The sequence below is a fragment of the Asparagus officinalis genome, chromosome 5, assembly GCF_001876935.1.
Source record: "Asparagus officinalis chromosome 5, Aspof.V1, whole genome shotgun sequence".
Taxonomy (NCBI): Eukaryota; Viridiplantae; Streptophyta; class Magnoliopsida; order Asparagales; family Asparagaceae; genus Asparagus; species Asparagus officinalis.
The window spans coordinates 92,597,655-92,616,172 of record NC_033798.1 but is presented as its reverse complement, the minus strand read 5'-3'; the positions used below and the strand labels follow the sequence as shown (position 1 = coordinate 92,616,172).

The 18,518-nt window shown below is 34.7% G+C and overlaps 1 protein-coding gene across 1 annotated transcript; it reads left to right on the top strand.

The window, feature by feature from the left end:
• Positions 4,352–4,900, top strand: LOC109842176 (uncharacterized mitochondrial protein AtMg00300-like). The gene is made up of 2 exons (XM_020411080.1): positions 4,352–4,382; positions 4,491–4,900. The coding sequence occupies exons 1-2, from the start codon at positions 4,352–4,354 to the stop codon at positions 4,898–4,900; spliced, it is 441 nt and encodes a 146-aa protein (XP_020266669.1).

Here is an 18,518-nt window from a genome sequence, read left to right as displayed (position 1 = left end):
TTATACAGATACTTTCTCTCTGGTTTCATCGAAAGACTCCTTCAGAACAATCATGGCACTTGTTGCTCATTATGATCTTGAGTTACATCAGATGGATGTTAAGACTGTGTTTCTCAATGGAGACACTAATGAAATAATCTATATGGTGCAACCAGAAAACTTTGTGTCAGGAGATCCAAAAAATATAGTTTGCAAATTAAAAAAATTCATCTATGGACTCAAGCAAGCTCCTCGTCAACGGTATCATAAGTTTCAACAAATAATTATCTCGTTCGGTTTTGAGATGAATGTTGTTGATGACTGTATATATCATAAGTTCAGTGGGAGTAAGTATATTTTTTTGGTTCTGTATGTCGATGACATATTGCTTGTCACTAATGATATAGGCATGTTACACGAAACCAAGAGATTTCTATCAAAGAATTTTGAAATAAAAGATCTTGGGGACGCCTCTTTTATATTAGGAATCCAGACACATCGAGATCGTTCTCGTGGTATACTTGGACTATCACAAAAGAACTATATCGATAAAGTACTCGAAAGGTTTGGCATGTAAGATTATAGACCAGGTGACACCCCTGTTGCTAAAGGAGACGAGTTTAGCCTAAATCAGTGCCCTAAAGGTAACCTTAAAATTTAGGAAATATAGAAGAATCCTTATGGTTCGGCTGTAGGAAGTTTAATGTATGCTCAGGTATGTACGCGTCCGGATATTGCGTACATTGTTAGGATGTTAGGCAGATACTTAAGCAACCATGGTATGGATCATTAGATAGCAGTCAAAAGGCTTATGAGGTATCTTTAGAAAACAAAAGATTATATGCTCACGTACAGAAAATCAGAATAGTTGAAGGTCATTAGGTATTCTGATTCTGATTTTGCTGGATGCCAAGATAGCAGAAAGTCTACATCAGGCTACATTTATATGTTAGCAGGAGGAGCTATATCATAGAAAAGTGTTAAACAGACACTCGTAGTTTCCTCTACTATGGCAGCAAAGTTTGTAGCTTGCTACGAGGTATCAAATCATGGAATATGGTTGCAAAATTTTATCACTGGACTGCATATTTTAGAAAATATTAAAAGGCCACTAAGGTTATTTTGTGATAATAAATCTGCAGTTATGTATTCGAATAACAATAGGAGCTCAACTATGTCAAAACATATTGACATTAAGTTTCTGGTTGTGAAAGAAATGGTACAGAGTGGATAAATATCCATAGAGCACATTGGGACAAACTCCATGATAGCAGATCCTCTTACTAAAGGATTGCCACCCAAGGTTTTTCATGAGCACACTGCTCATATGGGTGTGGTGTTATTCGAGGACATCATGATTTAGTGAGAGTTTGTAATTTTCTGGTGCTTTGTATTTGGTTGTATTGTCTGATTAGAATAAAGTATTCATTAAGACACTCTATTTCATTATGTTTAGTTTTGACCTCACTAAAGTTTAAGGTAGGACCAGTTAAAAATAGACATGTACTGATCACACTGCATATAATTTTCATGTTGTACATCCATGATTAATCTATGTCATTTGGTTGTATTGGTATATTTGACCATTGATGGGTTTAGTCACGATAAATGTGACGAAGGCCGCTTTGATCCTATATTGATATTGTCGATGGACGAGATTGTTTGGAAATACCCTTATTTGTGATAGCAATTTCTGAGCTCATAAGGTTGTACATATTTTTTTTATGAAACATATAGTGCCCCAGTGGGAGATTATTGGATTAAATCTAATTATGGGCATATATGTTACATTAATATATAATGTTATCTTTAAGGTTAACCTGCATAAAATGATCAATAAATTTGGGTTAATGGATATTTAAATAAATCATGTGCTAAATTTGTAGCTACTAGGTTGTAATTATAATTTGATAATGAGCCAAATTATAAAAGTACAACAACTATAAATAAGGGGTTATGGTCCCTAATCTAGGGTTACATTCTCTATTCTTTTAATCCTCATCTAAAGAGATTCTAAAGGAGAGACTCTCAAGATTAGAAGATCAAATCCTAATTCAGATCCGTGCAAATTCTTCATGGATTCAGGTATTGCTTCCGCTCACTGTTGTGTTTATTCTCTTTGAATTAATCATGGTTTTATGGATTAGATCTCCCTTTTAGATCTAACATTTTCATCATATACAATTAGCTCTCTATATTAAAATTCTACATCTTTGAGAATGATGTTTTATTTGCCTTTGTTGATCGAACCTGTAGCCAGTTCTAGCTCAAGGTTACTTTATCCTTTAATTCTTCCTTTTGAAGTTGTTCACTAATGCTTTTATAAGAAATTCAAGTTCAATTATCTATTAATTATTTCTCATCCAAAAAAAAAGACTTTAGGTATCATGCATACAGTTCAATTAATTTTCCTTGTGAGGTTCAAGGGATAACAATTTATTATTTGTTGAGTAATTGATGTCTTGAACCTCAAGAATAATAACTCCAATTCCTCCCTTGGGAGAATTTGAATATGATATGATAAAGCAATTTTCAACATTTTTAATCTGCTATTTGTCGTTAAGGGTTTTTAACCGCCCACTATCTCCTACGATTACAGGCCCTAAAAAGTGTCAGCAGCAGGTGCCTAATAAAGTCAAGCCCAGCGAAAACTTTTGACAAATGAAAAGAAAACAAAAAGGACGGCCCCATAGCATAGTAAAATATTATTATTTTATTATACATAGTATTTTTTAAAAACTATAAATATGCTCCAAATCCTTAAGGGAAAACTCATCCCAGAAACAACTTCTCTTGTAGAAGAGTAAGAGAGAAAAAATAAAGAGAGTATCTGCTTGTTAAGAGAGATTGTAACTCCAGAGTTTTCTCCTCATAGTAGATTCTTCTATCGTTGCCCGTGAACGTAGGTAATCAAGTACCAAACCACGTAAATCTGTATGTCTATTATTTTATCTCTATTTTTGCTCTACTATTGCAATGACCATGCTCTATTGGGCCCCGGGTTTGTCCCAACAAGTGGTATCAGAGCTAACTTAGGGTGCTTGTATATATCTACTTATCGTATGCTCTGTAGCTGCCACCAAATGTGGATTCTCCACATCAGAAAATAAGTTAGATTATTATTTACCCTTCGAAGGTGACGGGAACTATTCACGAGTACGGTACTGTTCATAAGTATGGTACTATTCACAAGTACGGTACTATTCACAAATAAGGTTACTGTTCATAAATACAGTTACTGTTTACCTAAGATAGTAAGAAGTTACTGTTTGTGGTAGAAGCAATGACGGCAAAGTTCAAGATCGAGAAATTCGACGAGAGTAATTTCTCACTGTGGAAGTTGAAGATAAAGGCTATCTTGAGAAAATATAATTGTCTGGTGACCATCGGTGCAAGGCCGGATGACATCACAGATGATAAAAAATGGAACGAGATGGACGAAAATGCTATTGCAAATCTTCATCTAGCATTAGCAGACGGGGTACTATCAAGTATAGAGGAGAAGAAGATAGCAAGGGAGATCTAGGATACTCTAACAAATCTATATGAGGCGAAATCTATGCACAATAAAATCTTCTTAAAAGGAGACTTTACACTCTTAGGATGGCGGAATCTACATCGATGAACGACCATATCAACACCCTAAACACATTATTCTCCCAACTCACAACGTTAGGGTATACAGTTGGTACGAATGAACGTGCAGAACTTCTTCTTCAGAGTCTACCTGACTCGTATGATCAACTCATCATCAACCTGACAAACAACATTCTCACAGACAATCTAGTCTTCAACGATGTTGCAGCCGCTATTCTGGAGGAAGAAAATCAGCGCAAGAAAAAGGAAGACAGGCAGACAAGTTCACAACAAGTGGAGGCCTTATCGGTTACGAGAGGAAGATCAACAGTACGTGGATCCAGTGGGAGTCATACCCATGGTAGATCCAAATCAAGAAGTAAGAATAATATCAAATGCTACAACTATGGCAAAAGCGGGCACGTCAAACCAGAGTGTTGGCACAATAAGAAGAGTGGAGATAAAAAGGCTTCAGAGCCATCAACATCTCAAGGATGTGTTAAGAAGAGTGGAGATAAAAAGGCTTCAGAGCCATCAACATCTCAAGGATGTGTTGTCAGCACATCAGATGATGGTGAAATTCTATTCAAAGGCTTCAGAGCCATCAACATCTCAAGGATGTGTTGTCAGCACATCAGATGATGGTGAAATTCTATTCAGTGGAGCAATTACTGTTGATGAAGGCAGAATGAGGTTTGTTGATGTCTGGTTTCTTGATTCAGCAGCCTCCTGGCACATGACCTCCCGGAGAGAATGGTTTCACAAATATGAACCTATCTCAGGAGGATCCGTATTCATGGGGAATGATCATGCCTTGGAGATTTCTGGTATTGGCATTATTAAAATCAAAATGTTTGATGGTACAATACACACCATTCAAGATGTATGACATGTGAATGGCTTGAAGAATAATCTATTGTCTTTGGGACAAATAGATGAGCTCGGGTGTAAAACCCATATAGAAAATAGGATCATGAAGATTGTTAGAGGGACGTTTGTGGTAATAAAAGGAGAAAAAATACCTGCAAATCTATATATGCTCAAGGGAGAAACCCTGCAGGAAGCTGATTTATGTGTGGTGTCAACCAGCCGTGGAGAAGAACAAACCATGATATGGCATCGCAAACTAGGTCACATGTCAGAACGAGGCTTGAAGATTCTCTCGGATCAGAAGCTGCTTCCTAGACTTAATTCGGTAGCTCTTCCATTCTGCAAGCATTGTGTTACAAGTAAGCAGCATCGGATGAAGTTTAACACATCAGGTTCTAGAAGCAAGGCTATTCTGGAACTGGTTCATTCTGATGTATGGCAAGCACCGGTTACATCCTTGGGAGGAGGAAAGTAATTTGTTTCCTTTATTGATGACTAAGGAGATGTTAGGTGTATCCTATCAAGAAGAAGGCGGATGTGTACTCAGTCTTTAAAACCTACAAAGCGCGGATCGAGCTTGAATCTGAGAAGAAGATCAAGTGCTTGAGGTCAGATAATGGAGGAGAATACACAGACGGTAAATTCCTAGCATTCTGCAAGCATGAAGGCATCAAAAGATAATTCAGTACGGCTTATACTCCTCAACAAAATGGAGTGGCAGAGAGAATGAACAGAACTCTGTTGGAAAGAACAAGAGCTATGTTAGCAACTGTAAATCTGGATAAAGTCTTCTGGATGGAAGCAGTAAAAACCACATGTTATATAGTGAATCGATCTCCATCAACCGCAATACAGTTGAAGACGCCGATGGAGATGTGGACTGGCAAGCCAGCTAATTATTCTAACCTCAATATATTTAAAAGTCCAGTATATGTAATGTACAATGCCCAAGAAATTACAAAGATGGATTCAAAATCCAGAAAATACTTATTCTTGGGGTATGCTGATGGAGTAAAGGGGTATCACATGTGGGATCCCACTGCCCGCAAGGTTATCATTAGCAGAGATGTTATCTTTATAGAGAACCAACTACAAAGTGAAGAGAGAGAAAGCAGTTCAAGGAAGGACTCAGAGACTATAGCTTTTCAGGTAGAAGATAATCTGAATTCTTCTAAAGAAACACCGGAGCATGAGCATGATGTACAAGAACCAGTCGAGTCCGAGACTCCAGAAATTCGAAGGTCAACTCGTGAGAGAAGACCACCAACTTGGCACTCAGAGTATATTATGGAGAGTAATGTTGCACATTGTCTTTTAACGGAGGATAGAGAGCCATCAACTTTCCATGAAGCTATAAATGACACAGATGAATCTTTGTGGATGAAAGCAATGCATGAAGAAATTAAATCTCTCCATAAAAACATAACTTGGGTACTTATGTTACTACCACAAGGAAGAAAGACCATTGGCAATAAATGGGTCTACAAAATCAAGCGAAATGGTGATGAACAAGTAGAGCAATATCGTGCTAGATTAGTGGTAAAAGGATATGCTCAGAAAGAATGTATTGACTTTAATAAAATATTTTCTCCTATAGTTCGACTTACAACAGTCCGAATAGTCCTGGCTACGAATGCTATATTTAACTGATGTGGCATAAACATGTATAAAAAATGTTGTAAGTATACAGCCATGACAAGTTATAGTATAAAAAGTTATCGATCCTACGAGGAAGGTGTTTTGTAGGAGAAAATATAAATCGGTTCTATAAAAAGTTATCGATCCTACGAGGAAGGTGTTTTGTAGGAGAAAATATAAATCGGTTCTTATGTTGTGTGCGTGACAAATAAGTTTTGTAGGAGAAAATATAAATCGGTTCTTATGTTGTGTGCGTGACAAATAAGAGTGAAGAATAAGTGAATGTGATTGTGGAGAGATAGTGAATGTGATAGTGTGTAAATAGGCACAAAATGTAAGTGAGAGTGTGTGTGATAAAGTATGAATGATTTTCACAAGGAGAGAAAGAAAGATGAAAAAAATCAAGAAACAAAAAGAAAAATCAAGAATAAAAAGAAAATTCAAGAAAATAAAGATGGAAGATTCAATTAAAGATATGAGAAATCTAGAATTGAATCCACTTCTTAGAAAATATAATTCCCTAGAGGGTTCTAGCCTCAAGGCGAATCAAAGAAAATAAAAAATGAACAAAAGTAAAAAAAAAATAATCCCAAGAGGGTTCTAGTCTCAAGGTAAATAGTGTAAGAAAAAAAATCTAACTATAAAATAAATTACAAAAAACTAAACTACAAAATAAATTATAAAAATTAAATATGAGAAAATAAATCTACTCTATAAGCATAAAATAAATCTACTCCATAAGCATGAAATAAATCTAAGACAAGAGGGTTCTAGCCCCTTGGCTATTTAAGCAAGAAAATAAAATCTAACTACAAGTATGAAAATAAATCTAAGCTAATAAGCAATAAAAAGAAATAAAAGAGAAAATAAAAACAAACCTTCAAATTAATCTCCATCTCCATCTTCATCATCCAACAAAAAGAAGAAAAGAAAATTTTAAAGTGATGAAAAAAATTCTTTTATTAATTGTAACAAAAAATTACAAATTTGGAAGGCCTTCTCAATTAAGAGTGGCTCTCCTCTCCAAATAGAGTTACAAAAATTTTCACACTCTAACCCCTCACTCTCTACCCCTATTTATAGTAAACATCAGTGAATGAGAGCCTTTGGATCAAACTTAAGCCCCAAGAATACAATTTCGGCCGTTGATGAATTTTGGACGACTTGGCATCGATACGGGCATCGATGCCCGTATCGATGCTAGCATTGATACTCTAATAAAAATTTTGACTTCAGGGTTGACTTTATCTCGTCGAGATAGGCGATTTTTATATATTATATGTTAAATTCCGCCTTCCGGATTGGGAGATATCGTCGTTTCTTTACAGACAACCATCTTGAATATAATTTCTCTTTATATTGGATTTTTTTTATTTTCTTCGGCTTCTACAGGCTATTCGGCTTGATTCTAGGCTTCAATAAAATATTACAAAAATAAGGAAGTTGGATTCTTTTGGGTATTTATTTATTATTTCTTTATTAACTTGCAATTAAAGATAAAAATAATTATTAGTGGTATATTTATTCATTAAAAATAGATAATAAGGGTATAAAATTATAATAAAATGTGATTATCAAATACTCCCACATCTAAACTTTTGCTAGTCCTCTAGCAAAGAAAGAAAAAGAAAATCCTAATTCACTTTCATAGGAATCGCGGTTGTATTTAGAGCATACAACAAGCCTTTAAACCCCTAGGTTACCCTAGTGGACGAGTTGTAGTCTCGTGAGGGTTTGCAGTGAATATACCCATAAAATTCGGTCAACTTGCCAAATTAAAGAAGTCAGTGAATAACTCAATTTACTTGATAATTTTAGACAATCTAATTAAAGCTAGTTATTACTCAAGAAAATGTTTTTATAAATAACTCTAAGGTAAATTTTCTAGAAAATCTTCTCATTATAGAAATACAAAACTAAGCCAAAGTTAGAAATTTAATTTAAAAGTTGTGAAAAGAACATGCTAACTCTTTGTTTTAAATAATTTTTAAGTTGCTTGATCTAAAATATTTTTCAAGACCATATATACAAACATTTATTAGTTTTTTTTATTTTTATTTTTTTATTTTATTTTATTTTATTTTATTTTATTTATTTATTATTTTTATTTTTAACTCTTTCTTCCTTGGTGATTTTTTTCTACTTTAACGGGCTTTCTAAGTGACCATTTAACGAGTTTTGGGCCAATGGATCCCATCTCAATTGGGCTTAGGTCATTAAGTTTGGAAATACTCCTTAGGCTTAATTACTCGGTCAGCTTAGGCTTTATAAGATAGAATCACCTAAAATTCAAGAGTTTTTTTTTCTTTTTTTCTTTCTTTTGGTGCCTATTTTTCGCACTCTTCTTTTGTAATGTTATTATTATTATTATTTTCAATATGTATATGTATATATATTCTAAAAAATATGTAAATCAAGACACTTTGAAAAATTATTTTCAACTCTAAGCTAAGCATGCATAAATTCCATTATTTTAAATAAAAATCTAAGTTAAGGCTTAAGTAAAGTATACAACTTTGAAAATCATTTCTTAAGAAATTTATTTAGAGTTATAATAAAAGGTAAACTTGAGTAAATAACAAACTAGGGATTAGAAAATTTTAAAATTTATCAAATAAATCAATTATTACATAACTCTATCAATTTGACAAGTGACAATATTTTTATAATTTTTTTAAGGAAAAGGAAAAAATGCAACTAAAAAGGTAAAATAAAGAGAAAAAATAACTAATTCCCACCCTCACACCTAAATTTTGCATTGTCCTCAATACAAACTCTATGATGCACAAAGTAAAGCAGATAAGAAGTGAAGTACTTATATTTGGTTGACTAATAAAAATCTACAATTAGCTTTGGTCTGAGAAGGATGGACAAAATTTATTCTTCTTTTTCTTTTTTTTCTCTTTTTCTCTTTTTTCTCTCTCTCTTTTTTTACAACTGAATAAGAAACTCTCGAATGAGAGAAGAATAAATTCGTTTTATTATTCTAAAATAAAATAAAATAAAACAAACAATATAGAATGAAAGGTTTAACATGAAGAGTTCGTATTCTACATTGAATCCTACCTTATTGTTAAAAAATCTTCCCCGGATTTTAAATAAATTTAGAATGATATAATCAATAATGTGAAATTTCAAGCATTTCGGGGTGTTCAATAATTCTTGCAACAAAGTAATGTATGTATTATTGGTGTCATGTATTTTGCATTTCTTAATAAACTTAGACTCTTGTACTGTGAATTTTTGTTTTCTAATAACCAATTCTTCTGTAGCATTTTCTTCAACCTCAAGATTCATGGTTAAGTTCTGAAAATTTGGTTGTTGATTATTCTCCAAGAATCTAAGTTCATCAAGAAAGAGTTTTTCAAAATTTAATTCAAGGCAGCAAATAATTAACACAGTTTCATCATTCTCAATGACCTGATCTGCTTCTTCTAAAAACTCCAACCCTTCATCAAAAATTTCTTCAAAACTCAAATCAGACTCTTCTTCTTCTTCTTCTTCTTCTTCTTTTGATCTTTCCTGAATGTAATTTATTTCTAGAGGCTGATTATTTGGTTGGTCCTCTGGATTAAAAATGTTGAGACCAGCAGTCAAATTCCCAAAGGACAGCTTTATTTGACCAGTTCTACAGTTGATGAGAGCATTTGAAGTGGCTAAGAATGGTCATCCTAAGATGACATGTGTCTGTCCTTTGGGATTAGAAACGGGATGTGTTTCCAAGACTACGAAATCTACTGAAAAAATGAAATCACCAACCTTAATCAGAACATCCTCTAACTAACCTATAGGAACCTTGACAGATCTATCAGCCAACTGCAAAGTGCAGCAGGTTGGGTTCAGTACACCTAGACCCAATTGCTGGTAGACTGAATATGGAAGCAAATTGACACTAGCCCCTAAGTCTAAAAACGCCTTATCAATGTGAGTATTACTAATGACACATGAACTAATAGGAGAACCTGGATCCTTACGTTTCAAAGGTATGGGATTTGAGAGCATATCACTGATATTAGCGGCTAAAAAGACTTTCTTTGGAACATTTATTCTCCTATTCTTAGTGCATAATTCTTTCAAAAATTTGGCATAAGATGAAATTTGTTCAATTACATCTAAGAGAGGAATATTGACCTTATCCTGCTTGAATGTTTCTAGGATCTCCTCCTCTTGAGGGGAGTGTTTCCTAGGCCTAAGTCTATCTGGAAAATGAGCAATTAGTCTAAACTTATCAAAAGCAGGCCCAGGTTCAGGTTCAGGTTCTTGGTCATCTGAGGGGGGTGATTGTCGAATAGATTCATCAGAAGGAGAAGGAGAAGGAATTTGTACCGGATCAAGAGTTTGACTTGGAGCAGTTCTTACTTGATTATCGACCTGTCTACCTGACCGAAATGAATAGATTGCATTCACTTGAGCTTCATAGGATGAACTGCATTCTGTGTCCTTAGGGTTGACCACGGGTTAACTCGAAAATTTTCCTTTCTCTCTTTCACTCACGACACTAGCTAGTTGACCAAGTTGGGATTCTAATCTAACTCACGACACTAGCTAGTTGACCAAGTTGGGATTCTAATCTAGCTATAGCTTGAGTGTTGGAGTTGAGCATTTGTCCGGTTGATTGCATAAAGGAATTCAGAGTGCTGTACGTTTGAGTCAACATATTCGTGGTTTGAGTGGAGGCCTTAATTATGATTTCCAAACCCTTTTCCAAGACATTGAGACGTTTATCCTGATCTAGATTATGAGGAGTATGAATTACAGCTTGATGAAGAGGAGACTGATTTTGATATGGCAGATTAGGTTGTTGAAATTATGGATGAGAATTGAAAGGAACTGTGTTCCCCTAGGAAAGTGTTGGTTTAAAGTATGATTGAAATTTTGATTCCCTTGGAGACTTCCTTGATTCCATGCGAAATTAGGATGATTTCTCCAACCTGGGATTCCCTTGGAGACTTCCTTGATTCCATGCGAAATTAGGATGATTTCTCCAACCTGGATTATAGGTTGGAGAAAATGGATCATTCATTGGATTTCCATGCGAAATTAGGATGATTTCTCCAACCTGGATTATAGGTTGGAGAAAATGGATCATTCATTGGATGTTGGAATGCAGTGTTCATCTGTTCTAATGAATGAGTGTTTCCTAGGAGAGGGCATTTCTCTAAAACGTGGGCAGGAGACTGACAGTTATGACAACCTGCAGTAGAAACTTGATTAATTTGAGCTAGAGATCGTTCCTTAATTTCTAAGGCTTCTAACGTTCGTAGAATTATCGCCATCTTTGCTTCGGAGGCAATGTTCAGCTCTAAGGAAAGACTACTAGATTTAGGTTGGAAAAGTGACGAAACCCTGTCATCACAATGTTCCCATTGCATGATTTTCTCAGAAAGACTCTCTAAAAACTCCCAAGCTTCATCAGCATTTTCCTCATGAAATCCCCATGGCACATTGACTCTAAGGAAGTTTTTGCAGAATAATCTAATCCTTCATAAATTATTTGGCACAATCGCTATTTTTCTAAGCCGTGATGAGGACTTTGGATGAGAAGATCTTTAAATCGGTCAAAATACTTTTAAAAATGTTCTCCCGGAATAATTTTAAAATTCATGATGCTATTTCTTAGCTTCACCGTTTTATGGATCGAGAATTTTTTTTAAGAAAAACGGTTATAAATTCCTCCCAAGTTGTGATAGAATTTATGGGTAAGCTGTATAGCTATTTTTTTGCTTTGTCTTTGAGGGCAAAAGGAATAAATCTGAGTTTGACTGCATCTTCAGTTAATTCTCTCATTTTAATCATCATACATACTTCCTCAAATTCGGAGATAAAAATATATGCATCTTCAGATTCATTTCCTAGAAATTTTGGAAGCATGTTGATATAGTGCGGTCGAAGCTTAAAGTTAGTTTCATTTGCCTCGGGGAGCCTAATGCAAGAGGGGATTGCATTCCTAATGAGATAACACATATCTTGAAGAGCAGATGGATTAGGATATACCATTTCTATGATTGGTTCAAAACGAATTAATCAATGTGTATTATCCCTAATCCACGTTTGCATACATCCAAAACAATTTTTTTAAGGAGAAAAAAATTAGTTTTTTTTATGAGAAGAAAAAGGAAAATCCTAACTAAAACAAATCAAAAGCAATCACTAAAAAGGAAAATCCTAACTAAAACAAATCAAAAGCAATCACTTTTTAATCACTCTAACTCTAGGGTTTAGCCTAACTATCAAAAGCAATCACTTTTTAATCACTCTAACTCTAGGGTTTAGCCTAACTCAACTAGACTAGCTCCTAGCCAAAAACTCCTAAAATAAAAAGATTAATGTTTTATCCGGGTAGTCGGCCAGGTAAGGATAGTACTAGAGGGTGATCAGAGATCAATTAAGTATCTCGTTCCTTACGGAGCGCTTTACGTAACCCCTAAACCTTGCCTTAGACACCAACTAATCTAAGAAAACATAAACCAGTTCACTTAAGGATTCTTTATTCCTTATTGAGCTCGAATCCTTAGGGCCAACATCTAATGAGTTTTATTAGGTTTGGGTGGTGTAGTAAGAAATTAGTGATTTTTGGGCTAATGAAAGGATGATGAAATCCCTCACCTTATCTTGATTATGGGGATTTTCCCTTAAAAATATTTTTAAGTGTGTGCCAAATCAAGATGCTCAAATCACTTTGGTGAATTCCTACTAACTATATGCAATGCAACCCTATGAATTAAAAGCAACTAAAAAGGATGAAACTATATGCAATGCAACCCTATGAATTAAAAGCAACTAAAAAGGATGGTAAAAATAAAAATCTTTTTTCTAATTAGGGTTAACAATCAAACAAATGAGAAGGAAAAATTTATCTAAATTTATTATCTTGTTAGTAAATATCAAAGTGGAGGGTGGATTTTATTATGGTCGATAAAAATAAAATCTTTTTTTATAAGTGCTAATTGTCTCTAATTGTGAAGAAGTAGCTAAAGGGTGGAATTAAAAATTCTAGAAAGAAGAGTTACCAAAAAGCAAATCTTCAAATTCTAGATCTCCAATCCGCGATCTTCAAGCTCCAAGTGGTTCCTTCACAAAAAAATACACAAGTTAAAGAACCAAATTAAATAAAATCCTACTTAAGCACCCTCCCCGACAACGGCGCTAAAAACTTGATGTGGCATAAACATGTACCAAAAATGTTACAAGTACATAACCGTGTCAAGTTATAGTATAAAAAGTTATCGATCCCACGAGGAAGGTATTTTGTAGGAGAAAATATAAATTGGTTCTTATGTTGTGTGCGTGACAAATAGGAGTGAAGAATAAGTGAATGTGATTATGGAGAGATAGTGAAGATGATAGTGTGTAAATAGGCACAAAATGTAAGTGGGAGTGGGTGTGACAAAGTATGAATGATTTTCACAAGGAGAGAAAGAAAGATGAATAAAATCAAGAAACAAAAAGAAAAATCAAGAATAAAAAGAAAATTCAAGAAAATAAAGATGGAGGATTCAATTAAAGATATGAGAAATCTAGAATTGAATCCACTTCTTAGAAAATATAATTCCCTAGAGGGTTCTAGCCTCAAGGCGAATCAAAGAAAATAAAAATGAACAAAAGTAAAAAAACTAATCCCAAGAGGGTTCTAGCATCAAGGTAAATAGTGCAAGAAAATAAAATCTAACTATAAAATAAATTATAAAAAACTAAACTACAAAATAAATTATAAGAATTAAATGCGAGAAAATAAATCTACTCTATAAGCATGAAATAAATATACTCTATAAACATGAAATAAATCTAAGATAAGAGGGTTCTAGCCCCTTGGATATTTAAGCAAGAAAATAAAATCTAACTACAAGCATGAAAATAAATCTAAGCTAATAAGAAATAAAAAGAAATAAAAGAGAAAATAAAAACAAACCTTTAAATTGATCTCCATCTCCATCTTCATCATCCAATAAAGAGAAGAAAAGAAAATTTTAAAGTGGTGAAAAAAAATTCTTTTATTAATTGTAACAAAAAATTACAAATTTGGAAGGCCTTCTCAATTAAGAGTGATCATCCTCTCCAAATAGAGTTACAAAAATTTTTACACTCTAACCCTTCACTCTCTACCCCTATTTATAGTAAACATCAGTGAATGAGAGCCTTTGGATCAAACTTGAGCCCCAAGAAAGCAATTTCGGCCGTTGATGAATTCTGGACGACTTGGCATCGATACGGGCATCGATGCCCGTATCGATAAGCGTATCGATGCTAGCATTGATGCTCCAATAAAAATTTTGACTTCACGATTGACTTCATCTCATCGAGATAGACGATTTTCATATATTATATGTTAAATTCCATCTTCCGGATTGGGAGATATCGTCGTTTCTTTGCGGCCAACCATATTGAATATAATTTCTCGTCATATTGGATTTTTTTTTATTTTCTTCGGCTTCTACAGGCTATTCGGCTTGATTCTGGGCTTCAATAAAAGGTTACAAAAATAAGAAAGTTGGATTCTTTTGGGTATTTATTTATTATTTCTTCATTAACCTGCAATTAAAGATAAAAATAATTATTAGTGGTATATTTATTCATTAAAAATAGATAATAAGGGTATAAAATTATAATAAAATATGATTATCATTGACCTAAATCTAGAGCAGCTAGATGTGAAAACAATATTTCTTCATGGAGATCTTGAAGAAAAAATTTACATGCTCCAACCAGAAGGTTTTGAAGAAAAAGAAAGAGAGAACTTAGTTTGTAGATTGAACAAATCTCTGTACGGTCTAAAGCAGCCGCCGAGGTATTGGTTCAAGAGATTTGATTCATTCATCATGAGTATTGGATACAACAGACTTAATTCAGACTCTTGTGCATATTTCAAGAGGTTTGGTAAAAATAACTTTATTATGTTATTGTTGTATGTTAACGACATGTTGGTTGCAGGCCCCAACAAAGATCGTATCAAAGAATTAAAGGCTCAGTTGGCTAGGGAATTTAAAATAAAGGATTTAGGATGTGCAAACAAGATTCTAGGGATAAAAATTTACCGAGACAGAGTTAATAGGAAGATTTTGCTTTCTCAGAAGAACTATTTGAACAAAATCTTACAGTGCTTTAACATGCAAGATTGTAAGTCAATTTCTATCCCACTTCCTGTTAATTTTAAGTTATCCTCCAGTATGAGTCCTAGCAGTGAAGAAAAGAGGATGGAGATGTCTCGAGTATCATATGCATCAGCAGTGAGAAGCTTAATGTTTGCTATGATTTGTACAAGACCAGACATTGCACAAGCAGTGAGAGTGGTTAGTCGATACATAGCAAATCCTGGTAAAGAGTATTGGAATATTGTAAAGAGGGTTCTAAGATACATTCAAGGAACCTCAAATGTTGCATTATGTTATGGGGGATCTGATTTTATTATCAGTGGATATGTTGATTCTGATTATGCAGATGATCGTGATAATAGTAAATCCACCACATGCTATGTGTTTGCACTTACTGGCGGAGCTGTAAGCCGGGTTTCAAAACTACAGTCAGTTGTGACTACTTCAACAACAGAAGCAGAATATGTAGCAGCTACACAATCTAGTAAAGATGCGATGTGGTTGAAGATGGTGCTGGAGGAACTCGGCCATGAACAAAAGAAGATTTCTCTATTTTGTGACAATCAGAGTGCTTTTCATTTAGTAAGAAATCCAGCCTTTCATTCAAAGACTAAGCACATTCGAGTTCAGTATCACTTCGTTCGTGAGAAAGTGGAAGAAGGAATAGTGGATATGCAGAAAATTCACACCAAAGACAACCTAACAGATTTTTTGACAAAAGCAGTCAATACTGACAAATTTATTTGGTGTCGATCCTTTTGTGGTCTGTCGAAGACGTAAGCAACAAAAAGATGACAGAAGATAGAAAGAATGGTGTGAAGATATGATTGATACTCAATCAAATGTTCAAGTGGGAGATTGTCAGCAGCAGATGCCTAATAAAGCCAAGCCCAGTCAAAACTTTTGACAAATGAAAAGAACACAAAAAGAGCGGGTCCCACAGCATAGTAAAATATTATTATTTTATTATGCATAGTGTTTTTTCAAAAACTATAAATAGACTCCAAATCCTTAAGGAAAAACTCATCTCAGAAACAACTTCTTTTGTAGAAGAGTAAGAGAGAAAAAATAGAGAGAGTATCTCCTTGTTAAGAGAGATTGTAACTCCAGAGTTTTCTACTCATAGTAGATTCTTCTATCCTTGCCCGTGGACATAGGCAATCAAGTGCCGAACCAGGTAAATATGTGTGTCTATCATTTTATCTCTACTTTTACTCTACTATTGCTACGACCCTGCTCTATTGGGCTCCGGGTTTGTCCCAACAAAAAGATGAAAATAACTTCCGTATGACAATATATTTCCCCCTTCTTTCAGCTTAGAAAACGGTGGAAGTCCTCCAAAATTTGTCATAATTGATGATGGTTGGCTTTCCCCCTTCTTTCAGCTTAGAAAACGGTGGAAGTCCTCCAAAATTTGTCATAATTGATGATGGTTGGCAATCAGTCAGTATGGATTCCACTGGTATTGCCAATGAAGCTGATAATGCTGCAAAGTAAGCAAGGGAATATTTGTTTTTTGTCATTCAAAAAGGATTTCTAATATACTTTTAACAAAATTGTTTTATTTTCTTCAGCTTCGCTAACAGGTTAACTAACATCAAGGAAAACCACAAATTTCAAAAGAACGGCAAGGAGGGTCATCGTGAAGAAGATCCATCCAAGGGTATTGCCCACATAGTTACAGAGATCAAAGAAAAACATGATATCAAGTAATTATACAAACCATAGTCTATTTTTAAATATTATTAGTCACATTATTTATTTATCACTTTATTTTTCATTTCCAGATATGTTTATGTTTGGCATGCGATAACTGGCTACTGGGGTGGAGTAAGACCGGGCATTTCAGAATGGAACATTACGAAGCTAAAATCTCTTTTCCAGTTTCGTCGCCAGGTGTTCAATCAAATGAGCACTGTGATTGTCTCAATAGCATAACTACAAATGGGCTTGGGCTAGTGAATCCTGAAAAAGTGTTTAATTTCTACGATGAACTTCATTCTTATCTTGCTTCTGCTGGGATTGATGGAGTGAAAGTCGATGTTCAGAACATCCTAGAAACTCTTGGAGCTGGCCATGGTGGAAGGGTGAAACTAGCTAGGAAATATCACCAAGCTTTAGAGGCTTCAATTGCTAGGAATTTTCCGGATAATGGGATTATTTCTTGCATGAGCCATAATACTGATGGCTTGTACATGTGCCAAACTTTTTAATTTATAAAATTGTTATTCTATTTATAATGTTTTTTTTTAAAGTTGAAATTAAGACTTATATCTCATTTGATCTGTTTACAGTGCGAAAAAGATAGCAGTGATAAGGGCATCTGATGATTTTTGGCTTAGAGATCATGCTTTTCATACAATTCATATTGCTTTAGTTGCGTATAACACTGTTTTCCTTAGAGAATTTATGCAACCTGATCGAGATCACTGCAGCTCTTCATATACGGATCCTGTTTTGAATTTTTTTCGAATACGAATCCGGATTCAAACATGAGTGTAAGATACGATTACCGAATACGGATATCCGAAATTCAATTAAGGGTCTGATTATTTGCACGAAAGTAGCAAAGAAGTAACTGAAGTAGAGGAAGTTTGTCCTACTTCAAGCTAAAAATTATGTTTGTTTCTCCGAAAAGACTACTTCAACTACTTCCATAAATACAGATGTGACGCCTAGGTGGCACTCCTACTTTCTAGATTTTTTTTGCCCTTGAAAGCTGAGAAGTAGAGGGGAAGTGGATAAAAAGTAGGGTCCAATTAAATTAGAGATTTACCAAGGGCAGGTGATCTTAAATAATATATCCAATTTCTATCCAAACAAACAAATAAATAAAAGAATATGATGAAGTACTATTTCCGCTACTTTCAAAAATATATGAAACAAACAAAATAACTACTACTTCCGCTACTTTCTACTTCATAATTGAAGAAGTTAATCTTTGATCCACTTCTTAGTTCTAATAATTACGCCCATCCAAACGGGTCCTAACATAAGGATTCGGTCCATTTGCATATCCAAACCAGAAACTAACCAATCTAAATCCCAAATTTCTAGGCAAAAAAAGTCCCAACTTCACCAAATCCGATACCTCAATTCCCAAATTCTCAAACCTCTGCTGTCATTGTGGCGTTGTGTTTCTCCGCGCGCCGCTTCGGGGCCCAATTATTTCCGACGGATTCGACCTCCTCCCGTCAAAGTAGCTTCTCGCCGGACGTCTCTCCTGCCACATTTATACTCGACCATCAAAAAATCTGCACACCCAACTCCACTGGCAAGACCCCCCTCCCCGCGTACTGCCCTCTGCATCATTCTCCCATCCTCTCTCGACTCCCATCCTCCCTTCTCCCTCCTCCCCCTCTCAAC

Bases quoted from the DNA above. Each gene is read 5' to 3' on its own strand.
- LOC109842176 (XM_020411080.1), top strand. From the start codon at position 4,352: ATGGGGAATGATCATGCCTTGGAGATTTCTG. The intron at 4,383-4,490 runs GTATTGGCATTA...TGGGACAAATAG, and splicing joins TCATGCCTTGGAGATTTCTG to ATGAGCTCGGGTGTAAAACC.